At 43.1% G+C, this 13,943-nt stretch overlaps 1 protein-coding gene across 1 annotated transcript in view; it reads left to right on the forward strand.

Moving 5' to 3' along the window:
* nav1a (neuron navigator 1a) overlaps positions 1 to 13,943 on the forward strand; it is an 80,263-nt gene that overhangs the window by 63,096 nt on the left and 3,224 nt on the right. Inside the window, exons 9-31 of the mRNA XM_069687923.1 lie at positions 2,407 to 3,223; positions 3,313 to 3,834; positions 4,636 to 4,677; positions 4,952 to 5,100; positions 5,216 to 5,398; positions 5,540 to 5,619; positions 5,814 to 5,837; positions 6,040 to 6,117; positions 7,640 to 7,723; positions 9,050 to 9,158; positions 9,244 to 9,365; positions 10,280 to 10,464; positions 10,567 to 10,729; positions 10,842 to 11,040; positions 11,127 to 11,215; positions 11,320 to 11,418; positions 11,548 to 11,719; positions 12,364 to 12,629; positions 12,755 to 12,906; positions 13,003 to 13,074; positions 13,189 to 13,394; positions 13,502 to 13,620; positions 13,721 to 13,909. Of these exons, the coding sequence (XP_069544024.1) occupies positions 2,407 to 3,223; positions 3,313 to 3,834; positions 4,636 to 4,677; positions 4,952 to 5,100; positions 5,216 to 5,398; positions 5,540 to 5,619; positions 5,814 to 5,837; positions 6,040 to 6,117; positions 7,640 to 7,723; positions 9,050 to 9,158; positions 9,244 to 9,365; positions 10,280 to 10,464; positions 10,567 to 10,729; positions 10,842 to 11,040; positions 11,127 to 11,215; positions 11,320 to 11,418; positions 11,548 to 11,719; positions 12,364 to 12,629; positions 12,755 to 12,906; positions 13,003 to 13,074; positions 13,189 to 13,394; positions 13,502 to 13,620; positions 13,721 to 13,909 (4,121 nt within the window). The remainder of the gene's footprint in view (positions 1 to 2,406; positions 3,224 to 3,312; positions 3,835 to 4,635; positions 4,678 to 4,951; positions 5,101 to 5,215; positions 5,399 to 5,539; positions 5,620 to 5,813; positions 5,838 to 6,039; positions 6,118 to 7,639; positions 7,724 to 9,049; positions 9,159 to 9,243; positions 9,366 to 10,279; positions 10,465 to 10,566; positions 10,730 to 10,841; positions 11,041 to 11,126; positions 11,216 to 11,319; positions 11,419 to 11,547; positions 11,720 to 12,363; positions 12,630 to 12,754; positions 12,907 to 13,002; positions 13,075 to 13,188; positions 13,395 to 13,501; positions 13,621 to 13,720; positions 13,910 to 13,943) is intronic.

A 13,943-nucleotide genomic window follows, 5' to 3' on the forward strand; every position in this document is an offset into this window, starting at 1 on the left:
CGGTATTATAGTTCCATACTATATGGAAAACATATTATACATGCATGTTCTATATAATATCAATTATATATATTTTTGCAGGTAGTGTATAAGGAATTTTATTTAGAGTTGCATCTAGCAGTTTTTTTTAATTTTATTTAATCTATTAATTGTTTTTACAATAACTCTAATGGAGAATTAATCAGAAAACAGTGAAAATCAACAGTTTTGTGACGGTAACTTCAAAATTAATTTAAAGATATAAAAGAGCGACGAGTAGTTTTTCTATGCTCAGAATGATTATATAACTATTTGTTTCTGTACCGATTTCCTTGTTCTGTCCTAACAGGAAATGATTGAAGACAAACCGCTTACAGTCTTTTTTCCAAACACTTTAAAACTGTAACTCAATCTCTTAAATGTATTATACATAAATTTGACTTACAATCATATGGAATATACTCTTTTTTTTATCTGATATTCCTACTTCTCTCTAACGTGTAGATACAGCACTTATTATTGTGCTGCTCAGTCCTGGAAGAGTAAGCGTCTCTCTGTTGCTCTATCCTCTCTGGGTTTATTGTGATATTGTATGTTGCTGATATTGTGGAGACAAATTTGTAAATTTGGACTATAGAAATAAAACTGACTAGATGTGACAGACAGTTAATCTTAACAATTAGAAACTATAATCTTGTCTGAGATGTTAGTGGAGCCACAATTTGGAATGTTTTTTTCTAACAGTGAGCATTACATTGTGAAACAATAGGGCCCAGTAATGGCTCAGTGTTTTCTACAAAACTGTTTTGGTAAGCAGAATGATTATGTTTACTGGTCTTTATTAGTATTTTGTGTTAATCCACTGCAGAACTGCTAAAACTAGTATTTCGTTTAGAATTGGGACACAGTGAAGTGTTTATCATCAGCTGCTGACTGGTCATACAGTATATCCCTGTTTCATACATCTGCAGGTACATTCAGCCTCCTTCCTCAAACTGATGTTTACAAACATGTCATGTACACACAAATGAACATTGATAATGTATCCTAACAACCACAGATATATATCGTGACAAATGATGATGGCTGATGGGAGACTGTATCGGCAGTCTTGCAGTGGTGGTTTGTCTCCGTGGGACGCTGAAGTGAATGATGGATAGGATTCTGTGTTTCCGTGTGTGTGTACAGTATAGATACTTCTTTGATCCACGGTGCCCTCTTTCCACTGCTCCCCCCTCGACCACAGTGGCTTTCGGTAGGTTTTCCCTTAAGATCCAGACATGACAGTATTGGAAATTTAGTTTAAACTGTCTGACACCCTGTGTGATATTCACCATCGCGTCCAGATTGCCGTCTCTTCAGACATGCAGGCCTCTGGTATCAAGACACGTCGTGATTCATGGTCCCTTGTACGCACGTTACCATGTGTCAAGCTGTGAGCTTCACTGTCTTCACAGCCGGTGTCAGTGAATCAGGCTTCATTTGTGTCAAAACTAATACATACGCGTTGGTCCTGTCACTGTGTTTCTTCAGCTTTTATGTTCTTGGAATGGGCAATGCTGCGGTTACACAATAGATCGAGTTTATGACTTGACATATAAACCCAATTTTCACATTAACAAAAGAACTCCAAGTGCGATGTGTTGTCAGTGTCACATTCCTATAAGATCTGATTACTGAGAACTGTGAGTGTGTGTGGTATATACAGTAAGTCTGCCCCGATGTGTGTGAATGTGTCTTTTGCGGGTTTATAAATACTCTTAAGTGACTCCAGATGTCCCCAGGCAGCACGCCGGTGGGTCTTATTCAACAGCAGTTCTTTGACTCTGTTAATGCCTTGTATATAAACCTCACATAACAACTCCCATTAGATACAAATTAAGAGTGTGGACTTGTGTGGGTGGTGCATACAGTGCACATGTGTCTAATAGGCTGTTATTCTCATAATAACTTCCAACCAAGTCCAATTAATTTGCCAACAGGGAAATACTCAGATGGGGACAAAGTAACCCCCATTTCACCAGGTCATCTCTCCCTTCACCCTTTTTCCTTCACGAGTGGAGAAATTCGGTTGTATTGAGTGTTTTGTGCAGTTTTGTGCCCGCAGACACACTTCATGAACATCACTTTTCCACAGCTGTGACATGCAGAAATGCACTTACTGGAACGCTAGAAAAACTTACTGGAAAAAGAAAACTATTTTAGTTCATCAGGATGGAAAAGAAGAGTAACCGCATGATAACAATGTGTGTCAGGGTAAAGCTGGCCATGACTGATCTACAAGCTGTCTGGTCAGATAGGGATTTGTCTTTATCAGCAGACAGTCAGACCTTGTAGGTGTTCAGATAAGATAATTTGTCCTAATATGTTGGTCAAATACTGCTGTATACGGTTCCAGCTGCTTATCAGATTTGTTTTTGGTTCTAGGTACAGCGAAATCAGATGGGAAGCCATTGGATAAGTCCCGGTTAGCAGTGAAGACTTCAGGTCTTCAGCGCTCCTCTTCTGATGCTGGTAAAGACCATCGAAATGGAACTGGAGCTGGTGAGCAGCGGAAACCTCCATCTGGCCTGGTCAGGCCCTCAACTGGTGGAAACTTTGGCTTCAAGAAGCCCACCACAGTGACAAGTAATGGCACAAACAATGTCAATACACCCGGCACAGTTGGCAATTCCATACCCAGCGGTTCTGCAACTGTTGGAAAAAATCCTAAAACATCGGGTATTCCTGTCAAGCCAGGTGCTGGTGGTGGAGGGCGCAAGACCAGTCTCGATGTTTCAAGCAACGACCAAAGTGGGTTTCTGTCTCCAAATGCCAGGACTTCTCTTCAGTACCGCTCTCTGCCTCGCCCAGCGAAGACAAGCACCCTGACTCTAACCCGGCCGAGCTCAGCTCGCCCAATGAGCACTACCATGGACGCAGGCTCTGGGCTAGTCAAACCCTCCACCACAGTGCCTCAGGGCTCGAGGCTCAAAGAGCCCGCCTCGGGGCTCGGTTCTGGAACAGGTTTGAGTAAGCTAGGGGGGCGTGGGATCCAGAGTCCCAGTCCTGTCAATCAAACAGACAGAGAGAAGGAGAAAGAGAGAGCCAAAGCTAAAGCTGTAGTGTCTGACTCTGAATATGGAGGAGGGTCTCTGAAGGGCAGTCCTGCTCAGACCCCCTCAGAGAACGGAGGGAAGCTACACGGGCTGAGACCTCCCAGCACTGGCAAAGGCATGGACCTGCCCTCACCCAACACACACAGGTATGCTGTGATTTCCACATACACACTTTCACATACAAAATAAAGAATTAATATGCATTTGGTTCACAGTTGTCCTTCTGTGTCTGTAGGTTGTCTGGGGTGCGCAGCCTGGCAAAGCCTCCATCCATGGCCCAGCTTGACAAGCTGAACTCCAACAGCCTGGAAGTGGAGGTTCAGGATGCCCTGCCTCCGAAGATTCCTCCCTACTCTAAGCTCCAAGACCTGTGTAGTTTAGCAGGAGGCTCCACTAGCCCTTGCCTGACACCCAGCCCCGCCCCCTTACTCAATGTGAACTCTTCGGTCTGCTTTTCCAGTTCGGGCATCGGGTTGGGACCCAGGCAGGTCACTTCCCTTGGGGTTGAAGGGAGGGAAGGAAACACCTCTTCCCATATCTACCCTCGTATGACTGGGCTGCATCGCAGCATGGAGTCTCTGCCGCTCCAGATGAGTCTGGCCCCAGAGCCCCAGGAGAGAAAGAAGGATAGGGGGAGGGAGAATTTGGTGAGAGGCTACACCACCATAGAGTCCCGAGACAAAGATAGACGGGAGGACAGGGGCCCTCCCTCCAGCTGGAGCTCTGGAAGTAAAGTCTCACTGATGCTCACAGACAGGTCAGTTCAATTCTTTGAAATATGATCTTTAGCTGTGCACATACTGTCATTTAAATATCACAGGTATACCATAGATACAAAGCAGCCATGTAGCTCCACCTTCTGGTCAGCTGAGGAACTACACCAACATCAGACATCGCTCAGGGAAGGCTTTGATATTTTATTCAGTTTGTTGCATACTAAAGTCACACATTTTCCTCCTCTTATTGAGCTGCCAGTTGGAAAGGTGATTTGGTTGGCATTTGATGACAAAATACTGCTTATACTGATCAAAGTGTGGAGCTGTGGCATTTATAAAAAGCAACAAAAATAATTTACACCTGCAAAGAGCGGAAAACTATAAAAAATAAATCTATTAAATAAAAAATAAAAAAGAATTCTAGATAGGACTATATTAGCTTTTACTGAAATTTATTTGGTGATTTAGTCAGAAAAACCTGCTACAAAACATACTGAATGAGATGAGAAATATTGCAGAAATTATAGAAACAGAACTAGTTGCTGTTACATTTGTTGCGTTTTGATTAGCAGGCTAAAATGGTATTACAACTAGTAAAGACAACCACACACACACACACACACACACACACACACACACACACACACAGAATAATTGCTGGGCTATTATTACTACGGGCCTGTTATCAGTGTTGTACTGGTCCCACTGATTGAAGTCATAATCACTGGCTGACACCAGCTGTCTGCCAGTCTTACTGTGCTTCTTTGTGCCTCCTGCCTGCTCTTGAGAGTTTAATAACTCCCTGCACCAGCGGTTAAATAATGACTGTTTAATCTCCACAGTTCTCAGAGAGACAGAAACACACTGCCAAAGAAAGGTTTGAGGTAAGTGGGCACACACGTACAGCCACACACTTAAACTCGCACTCTTATTCACTGCTAATGACAGTGTGTTGTTTCTGCCAACAGGGCTATGGTACATCATTCCTATCACTCATATTCCAAAAACCCAGCTGTAATCTCATTCAAATTATACCTCATTGTGTCCTACCTTTGCGCATTTTTTCATTCATCAAACGATGTCGGTACCAGAGATGTTCAAGGTGACCCCACTGTCTTTTACCAGTTGTGACACTGACTTCATCCACTGTCTCTTTAGCTTCAATGGAGCCTTCCAGGTTGAGGAGGAAGGGAAGGAGAAAGGAGAGAGGAGGCACTCTCATAATATCCTCAGTGTGACCGACTCACTCACTCTTCCACTGCTGTCCTCACCGACCTCCCTGCCCCGCACCTCAAAGACCAGTATGGGTGTGTAGAAACGCTTCATACACAATACTCACTAGCATAATCAGTAGGCGATTGTTCAATGTAGGTTATAGATACTTTGTAACTCCTTTTTTTATGACCTCTGTGCTCTCAATAGTACCCAGCCCTGTTGGTGGACCTCCGCGAATGACTCGATCCAACAGCATCCCCACACACGATGCCTCTATGGAGGTGTACGGGGCATCACCGCTGGGCAGCACACTGTCGCTAGCTGAACGTCCCCGCAGCATGGGGATGGTTCGCTCCGGATCCTTCAGGGACAGGGAGCCCAATGACGAAGGTGAGTCCAGTGGATTGTTTGGATATCGGTTGTGTAAAGTTCTGTCCCGTTCTGCTGTTTGATTCCATTTTTGTTTCTAAATCAGCTTCTTATTGGTTTTTTTTGTTGTTGTTGTTGTTGCTCCTCCTGTTCACTCTCCAGTTCATGGGTCTGTGCTCTCCCTGGCATCCAACGCCTCGTCAAGCTACTCTTCGGTGAGTGTTGGCGGCATGCAGACTCAGGTAGCTACAGCTCAGTATGCGGGGTGTGTCTGTGTTTCTATGTATGGATGGATGCAGTGATGCTTTCCTCTCGTTTCACACTCTGAACAGCACACACTTAAAACTATGCCCACTGCCTTATTAGCCTCCTCTCCTCTCCTCTCTTCTCTGTGTCTTATCTAACATCTTGACTTTTATTCCCCTGTCTTGCCAAGGCTGAGGAAAGGATTCAGGGAGAGGTAAGTGTTCCCTTGCTGCCTTTTCTCCCTCTATGCCTCATCTGTTTCTTTCTTTTCATCCATCACTCTCATCCCTGTGGCCTGTGGGAAAACAAGTCTGCGATTACATTTCATGAGCACCATCCCCTCCGGCCACTTGTGTACTTGTGTCAGCTTTGACCTTGGCTATTTTATAATGCAGCATTACTGTTTTTCCTCACAGCAAGTCCGCAAGCTGAGGAGAGAGCTGGAATCGTCCCAGGAGAAGGTGTCTAACCTGACCACACAGCTGACAGCAAACGTATGTATTGCTACCTTCCTAAACATTAATGAACATGGCACGTGCACTTTTGCATGAAGCTTCTTAAACAATTCTTTTTCTTTGTAGTTTTCTTTGGATTTCCTAAATATATGAGATAAGATTAATATAAATCTGAAAGGAATTACTTAAAATGTATCACACAAATGTTCCTAGCAATGAAAATAAATGAAATAAATAACTTAATTTGCCTCCACTGGGCAACTAAAACAAAAACGGCGAGGGACTTTGCTTGTATGAGGTTCTGTATCCCCTCTACTAACCTCCTTGAATGACATTTTAACACCATCATTAAACTACAATATGCAGCCTTTCGCCTCAAGGCAGCTGAAAAATGAGAAGTCGTCCCTCCCTCTAATTTTCCACCCCAATACTTGTCACTCATCTTGATGTACTGTCCGCCTCAATGACAACTGCCTTGAGGCTAGAGTAACCGATACTCAAAGAAGCCCCAGCAGTGTTAAACATGCAATAGCAGTCAACGAAGACCTTTAACTTTGTCCTTTTTTCAGTGTTTCATCATTTTCTTTTTGCTATTAAAATTTTTTTTTAGGTGAACACAGGATGATAGATGAGGCTGCCTGTAACAGTTACCATACATCCATTCATCCAATCCTATCACTTTTCTCCTTCACAAACTTACTACTTCTCACACCAGGCAAGGAGTTTACACCTCATGAAATATTAAAGAAACATAAAGAGATTTAAATTTCAAGCTGTGGTATGTCAGTCATGGATCATTTTTGTGCACTCACAGCACATTTATTATCCATGCTGGGTTTGAATATTGCTAACCTCCTCCTGAACTCCCCCACCCTCCCCCCACAAGCCACTTAGCTTCACCACGCACACACCCAGATGCCTCGCCCTTTCTCTCCCCTCTACGAGGTCGTTTTTATATGACCACAACGTCAGCATTTTCATTTGTCCAGATCCTGCAGTAAGTGTCCATGTGTGCGTTTCTTCCCCTGATATTTTATTTTCACACTGTTTGACCTTATTATGTGAGAGAAAAACAGATGCACTAAACACAACCTGATTATGTGCTGGATTAATGACTCGGCTGAATCCATTATTTTACTGTATTAATACATTCTGTAAAGGAGAATAGAAAGTCATTTTCTCTTCTGGGCTGAAAGGGGTGTGGGTGTGTGTGTGTGTGTGTGTGAGAGAGAGAGAGAGAGAGAGAGAGAGAGAGAGAGAGAGAGAGAGAGAGAGAGAGATTACAGAGGAGGGTAATTTTACACAGGAGACATCCTGCTCAGCTTTTGTGTTTTATTCAGCTTTTTTTTCAGCAGAGAAAAGTGATTCAATCTGTCCCTTCACAGATGTCAATTTGTAGTTTCATTGACCTCCCTATACTCTATCTCCTAAAAGATGCTCTGTTGAGTCACTAATAGAAATTAATTTCAGTGTATTTATATTTTTTGTTAGAGAGAGCTACTTTAATATTAGAAACTGGAAGAATACATTTTTGCTTTTGTTTTTCTTCTTTTCTGAACAGGCAAATCTGGTGGCCGCCTTCGAGCAAAGTTTGGCACTGATGACAACTCGGCTGCAGAGTCTATCATTTAGTCATGAACAGAAGGTACCATCACCTCCGCACTTTAAAAGCACATGCAAACCTGAATTCCAGCTGCATTCCACCATTACGCATGTCTTAAGAGCAGTGAGCTAAGAGGTAACGTGCAGTGAGGTTACTTTGATCACAGCCCTGCGGTGGAAGCTCAATGTAGGTTAGAGGCCCAGGCTGCAGCCCCACGTGGTGAGATGGCGTGAGAGCAGGAGTGAGGATCAATAAAAAAAACCTCTTAAGGCTGACCTTGACTCAAACAGTTTGCACGTGCATTCACAGCAAACATCACATTCCTGCATTCTTCTGCCTTTGTATATGTTTTGGTGTGAATGAACCGATCCGCGCCTGAGGCGGTGTTCAGTGTGTGTAAAAGTGAGGAGTCTTTCTCAGTGCTTCATGCCTTGCTGCTCCCACTGAAAGCCCACGTCTAGACCGCTCCAGAAAAAGTCTTTGTTGTTTGTGCCAGCGCACTGACCTGTGCAGCTCAGCCTGGAGCACTCACTCTTTAACCTTGAGGAGATGGGCCGGGCGGCTCCATTTAGAGAGGAGTGGGATCGACTTTAGCAGACACTACGCAGCACAGAGAGGCTCTGTTGTTCTGGACTCTTTGTCCTTTTGAACTGTTCACATTGTGAGAGGATCAAGCCCGCCAGGTGGATAAGGACCATACTGTTGGTTTGAGTTATAGAGCTTCACTGAAACAACAAACAATATTAGCACCTCTCTGAAAAAAATACATGAATGTATCCACTTTTATTCTATATATTGAAAAAGTAAGTTGGTGGTAAATAAGTTGGTGATTTAAAAAAAATTCACAAATCATGTAGTCTTATTCATTCATTATTTACAAATCAAAATCTTGTTTGTTGTGTATAGTACATTTACTATACACGTACAATGTGTTGTAAAATGTTACTTTGCTGTGGTGCAAGACTGTAATGTCAAAATGATTTACAAAATGTGTTACTAGAATGTAGAGATGAAAAAGAAAGAACATTTTTGAAAATGAACAAGCACAAAAGGAGACAGTAGCGCTGAGATGAGTATGAATGAGGTCACATTGATGTACATAAATTTAGAGCATCAGCAAAACGGTGATGGACTATTGTTTACTTTGGGGAATAATCAGTCTGCATTTTCTTCCCATGTTGGTCTCTTACCAGAAGCATTTTCTGCATAAAGACCTAATTAACTGAATAATGCAATAAAATGGAAACAAAAGTTTAAACCGTTGTCCTTCTGCAAAGAAGCGTGAGTGGACTGAAATTAATTTTGCCTGCAGATACAAACTGATTCACCCCAGCTCAAGTGTCTGACATTTGTTAAATGTTTCTGCAGGACTCAGAGCTAATGGATCTGCGAGAGACTATTGAGTCTCTGAAGACCAGAAATGAAGAAGCCCAGGCTGAGATACAAGGAGCCTTAAACAACCCAGATAACATGAAAGGTCTATAGATTACCCAGCTGTTTGCTTTCCTCTCTTTCTCGACACACCTGCCAGGGTTTTGATGGGTTTTTGTTTTGTTCTCCAGACCAGCGCATTCGACGTCAGAACTCGTGTGAGAGCATCTCCAGCCTGAACAGCCTGACCAGCATGTCGAGTGTCGGCAGCTTGAAGGACCAAGATGCCAAAAAGAAGAAGAAAAAGAGCTGGGTAAGAATGAATGGACTCTTGTTGGCGAGACACGGGTGTCTCCTCACAGCCTGGTGTTTGTCTGTTCACTCTACTTCATGAAAATGACAAAGCAGCATGGATAAAGTATGACCGGTCTTTCCTTCCTTTGTGTTGTGTTATTTTGCTGTTTCAGGTCTTTGAGGTGAGTGCAGTCACTATAAAGCTTTTATAATTTTCTGTTAAACAGCATGATAGATCACCTAGAACAGCAACGCAGTCCTTAAGTACTCTCCATCTCTGCTGATTGACCTCCTACGTTACTCAATATTTTGTGAATTTTCAACTTGAATAGATTTCTTTAATTCAGATAGCGAGGCAAGCAGCAGAAATGATGCTCCATTAAAAATGAAATTCTCAGCTTAACCATCAAATTTATTTAATGTTGTTTTTAGTTTTTTTTATTATGATTTACACCATGCTATATTACAGCAGCTGGGTACTAAGTCTACTCCCACTGACTGTAGCTTTAACCAAGTTGTAGAAAATGATAACTTAAAGGAATATTTCATTATTTGGGGAAATAATCGTATTCTTTTCTGGACAAAAGTAATACCACTCAGATGTTTGTCTGTTAAATATGTGGCTAACAGCTTACCGCAAAGACTCAAAACTGGAGGAAACAGCTATCCTGGGTCTGTCCAAATGAAACAAAACACACCCACCAGCACCCTTTTAGCTCACAAATTAACATGGTATATCTTGTATATTTATTTCATACAAATCTAGAAATTTAAAAGTGACAGACTATTCCTTTAATGTTTAGCATGGGATAAAATAACAATTCTAACATTTCTTTTTCCCTTCCCAGTTATAACTGCAGTAATCCATTCAATAGTGGTTTACCTGTCCGGCTGTCTCTCAGTTTATCTGTCTGCTCTTTTGTTTCTGTGTAGCTGAGGAGCTCCTTCAACAAGGCATTCAGCATTAAGAAAGGCACCAAAACCTACTCAGACATTGAGGAAATCGCCACCCCCGACTCCTCAGCTCCCAACTCCCCAAAGATGCTTCATGAAGTGGGAGAAGGAGCAGAGAACCAGCCTTCTTCCTTCAAAGCCTCGGCGTCGGACACCTCTTCTGTGTAAGTACATGAACGCCTTCTCCGCCTCTTTGCTTAATAGTTAGGTAGCCGGTTAGTTTTTGTGGGCTTCTGCCTCTGATGAGAGTCTCTTGGCCCCTCCAGGATCATGGAAACCACAGAAGAGGGAGATAATGAGGAAACGGCAGTGTCAGAGTTACGCACAGAGCTCTGGGATAAAGAGAGGGAACTTACCGACATCCGACTAGAGGCCTTAAACTCTGCACATCAGCTGGAACAACTCAGAGAAACCATGAACAACATGCAGGTTGGTTTTTCCTGTATGTGTATGTTCTGTAGCAAATGTCCATGAATGTGGGATATTGCAGCACTGCGTTAATATGCTTGAATTTAAAAATTGTATCTGCCCTGTGTTCTAGTCAACGGTGGAAAACCTGAAGGTGGAAAATGACCATTTGAAAACAGGCAGTCAGCTCAATCTCCCTGGTTGTGGTCCCACTTCCTCCACCTCCCAGCCTTCGGGCCTGGCCTCCCTCCTTGGGCCCTCACTGAGGCAGCCAATGAGTATGTCCCTCACCAAGTCCTTCAGCCTCAGTCTAAATGATTGTAAAGATCCCGGTAAGATACAAACAGAACTTTTAATAATATTTATCTCATTCAGATGTGCAGTCCGCATGTATTCTTTGATTTCTCCTCTCTTTCAGAAGTGTCTCCAGGTGACACGCTGAGTGCGTCTTCTCAGCGGGAAGACGTGTGTGCACGAGTACTGGTCCGTATCGGAGATCATGCAGAGGTAAACACAGAACACCTTTAATAGTTGCAAAATCCAATAACGTCAACAGCTTTGAATCGAACAACCTGGAAACGTTGCACTCTTTCTCCTCTCTAACTCTGTAGGACAGTAAACAGCAGCAGGAGAACTACCTAGGCTCAGTGCTGGTCAGCGCCAGGACTGACTGGGCCTCTCTCGACTCCCTAGTAGCTAAGATCTTCAAAGTAAGTCTAATCTTGTCTTCTTTAACTATATGGACATTAGTGGTTCAACAGATGGCCTGGCTGCTTTTTGATCACTCAATCTTTTTACATCTTGATTGTGGTTTTTTTTTTTTTCTTTCTGTTGTTTAGGACTACTTAAATCAAGTGGACCCAACAGCCAGTCTGGGTCTGACCTGTGATTCCCTGCACATGTATCAGCTGACCCAGGGAGGGCAGAGGGTGATTGGAGGGGACAAACCTCAAGCCTTACCTTATCGATGTCTCGGCAACAGTCCCGCTCGAATCTTTGTCACCTTAAAAGGTCAGCAGATGTGACAAATGCATCCCGTGGTTGTTGCTTAGTTTTCTAGTCTTTTGGAAACCAATATCATTTTACTTTAAGCTGTTTATATTTGACAATGACTGGCAAACATTTGTAAAAGTTTCAGATTTGGAACTTTCTTTTATTTCTGTAGACTTAGGATAATAGTTTTACCAAAACGGGCTATTGTTCTTGTTGTGTAAATGATTCTCTGATATCCAAGTTTTTAAAATCAGCACACAAAAAAGTCCATAGTCAGAAAATCAAACGCAAAATGTGAAAATATCACCTTTTATTTTGGTATTTTTTAAATGAAAAAGTTTAGTCTTCGATGTCAAAGCACTAATTAAATGCCACAAGATGATAATGGGACTTTGAAAAAAATGTAATAAAGTTAATTTTGATTATTTTCTGGAGCTCAAGTTAAGCTAGACATTTATTTTAGATAAATAATGATATTAATACAGTATAAGCAAATTGTTGCCTAGATGGAAAGAAATCAACATTTAAGAATTATGATATATGTTGGAGTAAGGAGAACATTATTTAAGGTGTATGTATGGTTTTTTTTAGATAGAAGTGTTCTGTAGCAAATGCTTTATAAACCGTTTGCTCCCGTCTCTCTCTCGCCCATGTCTCTCCAGGTCTCAGAGAGAAATGTGTTGACTCACTGGTGTTTGAGACTATGATTCCTAAGCCCATGCTGCTGCATTACATCAGCCTGCTGATGAAGCACAGGCGTCTCGTTCTGTCTGGGCCCAGCGGGACAGGAAAGACTTACCTAGCTCAGCGTCTGGCCCACTACCTCCTGCAGCGCAGCCGGACTGACTCATCCGAGGCCGTCCACGAGCCCTGTCTCCTGGTTCGCAGCGCTGCTGTCACCTTCAACATGCACCGTCAGTCGCAGAAGGTAAAAACATGACTCGGGACTTTTTTCGGCCAATTATCTCCTCAAATCATGTCTTTCACAGGCTAATATGAATATGCGGTCACACACACACAGAAGCATATATTCACATTTCATTGCTTTTACAGGAGTTGCAGTTGTATCTGTCAGATCTAGCGAATCAGATTGACAGAGAGAGCGGGGGAGAACTGCCGCTGGTTGTTATCATAGATGACATCAGTGACACAGCCGCCATCACTGAGCTTGTTAACGGAGCACTCACCTGCAAGTATCACAAATGGTGAGTCACTTCAAACAGTTACTGTAACTCACGGAAGAGTTCAAATAAGACTCGTTTCACAAAAGTTAAACATAATTTCCTCTGTTGATGTTTCAGTCCTTATGTTATTGGAACAACCAATCAGCCTGTGAAGATGACATCTACCCACGGGCTGCACCTCAGCTTCAGGTGAGCACAGAGTCAGGGAAAGTTTATAACACTTCCTCTTAATTCTTGCACTATAAAACATAAAATACAGCTCTCATATAGAGTAAAATGAAACATTTCTGGCCTGCGGAACAGGATGGTGATGTTCTCCAACAACGTGGAACCGGCAAACGGGTTCCTGCTGCGGTACCTGCATCGTAAAGCTTTTGAAGCCTACCAGGAGGAGGAGCAGGACTCAGCGCGCCACCAGGCTCTCCTCCGTGTTCTCGACTGGATCCCTCAGCTCTGGTACCACCTGCACACTTTCCTGGAGAAACACAGCACTTCAGACTTCCTCATAGGTGAGATACAGTGGACACAGGATCTCTTGTCAGAAAATAAAACGGCTGACTCAAAGTAGTCATTATGATCAAGAGACCTGTTAACAGGAAGTGTTGCCTCCCGCCAGGTCCTTGCTTCTTCCTGTCATGCCCGGTGTCGGTGGCAGAGTTCAGGCAGTGGTTCATTGACCTGTGGAACCACTCTATTATACCATATCTGCAGGAAGGAGCCAAAGACGGCATCAAGGTGAACACACAGATATCTTTAAAGTCTAACATTAGCGGTATAAAGAAGAAGATCATTATAATAGTACTGTTTTACAATGGACTTGTGTCTGTTCTCTCAGGTGCACGGGCATAAGGCAGTGTGGGAGGATCCAGTGGAGTGGGTGAGAGGCACCCTCCCATGGCCCAATGCACAGCAGGACCAGTCCAGGCTCTTCCACCTACCTCCTCCCAGCATAGGTCCACCCAGTGAGGAGAAGAAGCCCCCCAAAGATACACCTCCACCCAGCACACTGGAGTCAGACCCACTGGTGAGTGAATATTTTGCCGAGACGGGACGGTGAG

Source organism: Brachyistius frenatus, unplaced genomic scaffold (assembly GCF_029030835.1).
Source record: "Brachyistius frenatus isolate BFR_SWC_R1_liver_20210118 unplaced genomic scaffold, ASM2903083v1 Contig_6, whole genome shotgun sequence".
Classification (NCBI taxonomy): Eukaryota; Metazoa; Chordata; class Actinopteri; family Embiotocidae; genus Brachyistius; species Brachyistius frenatus.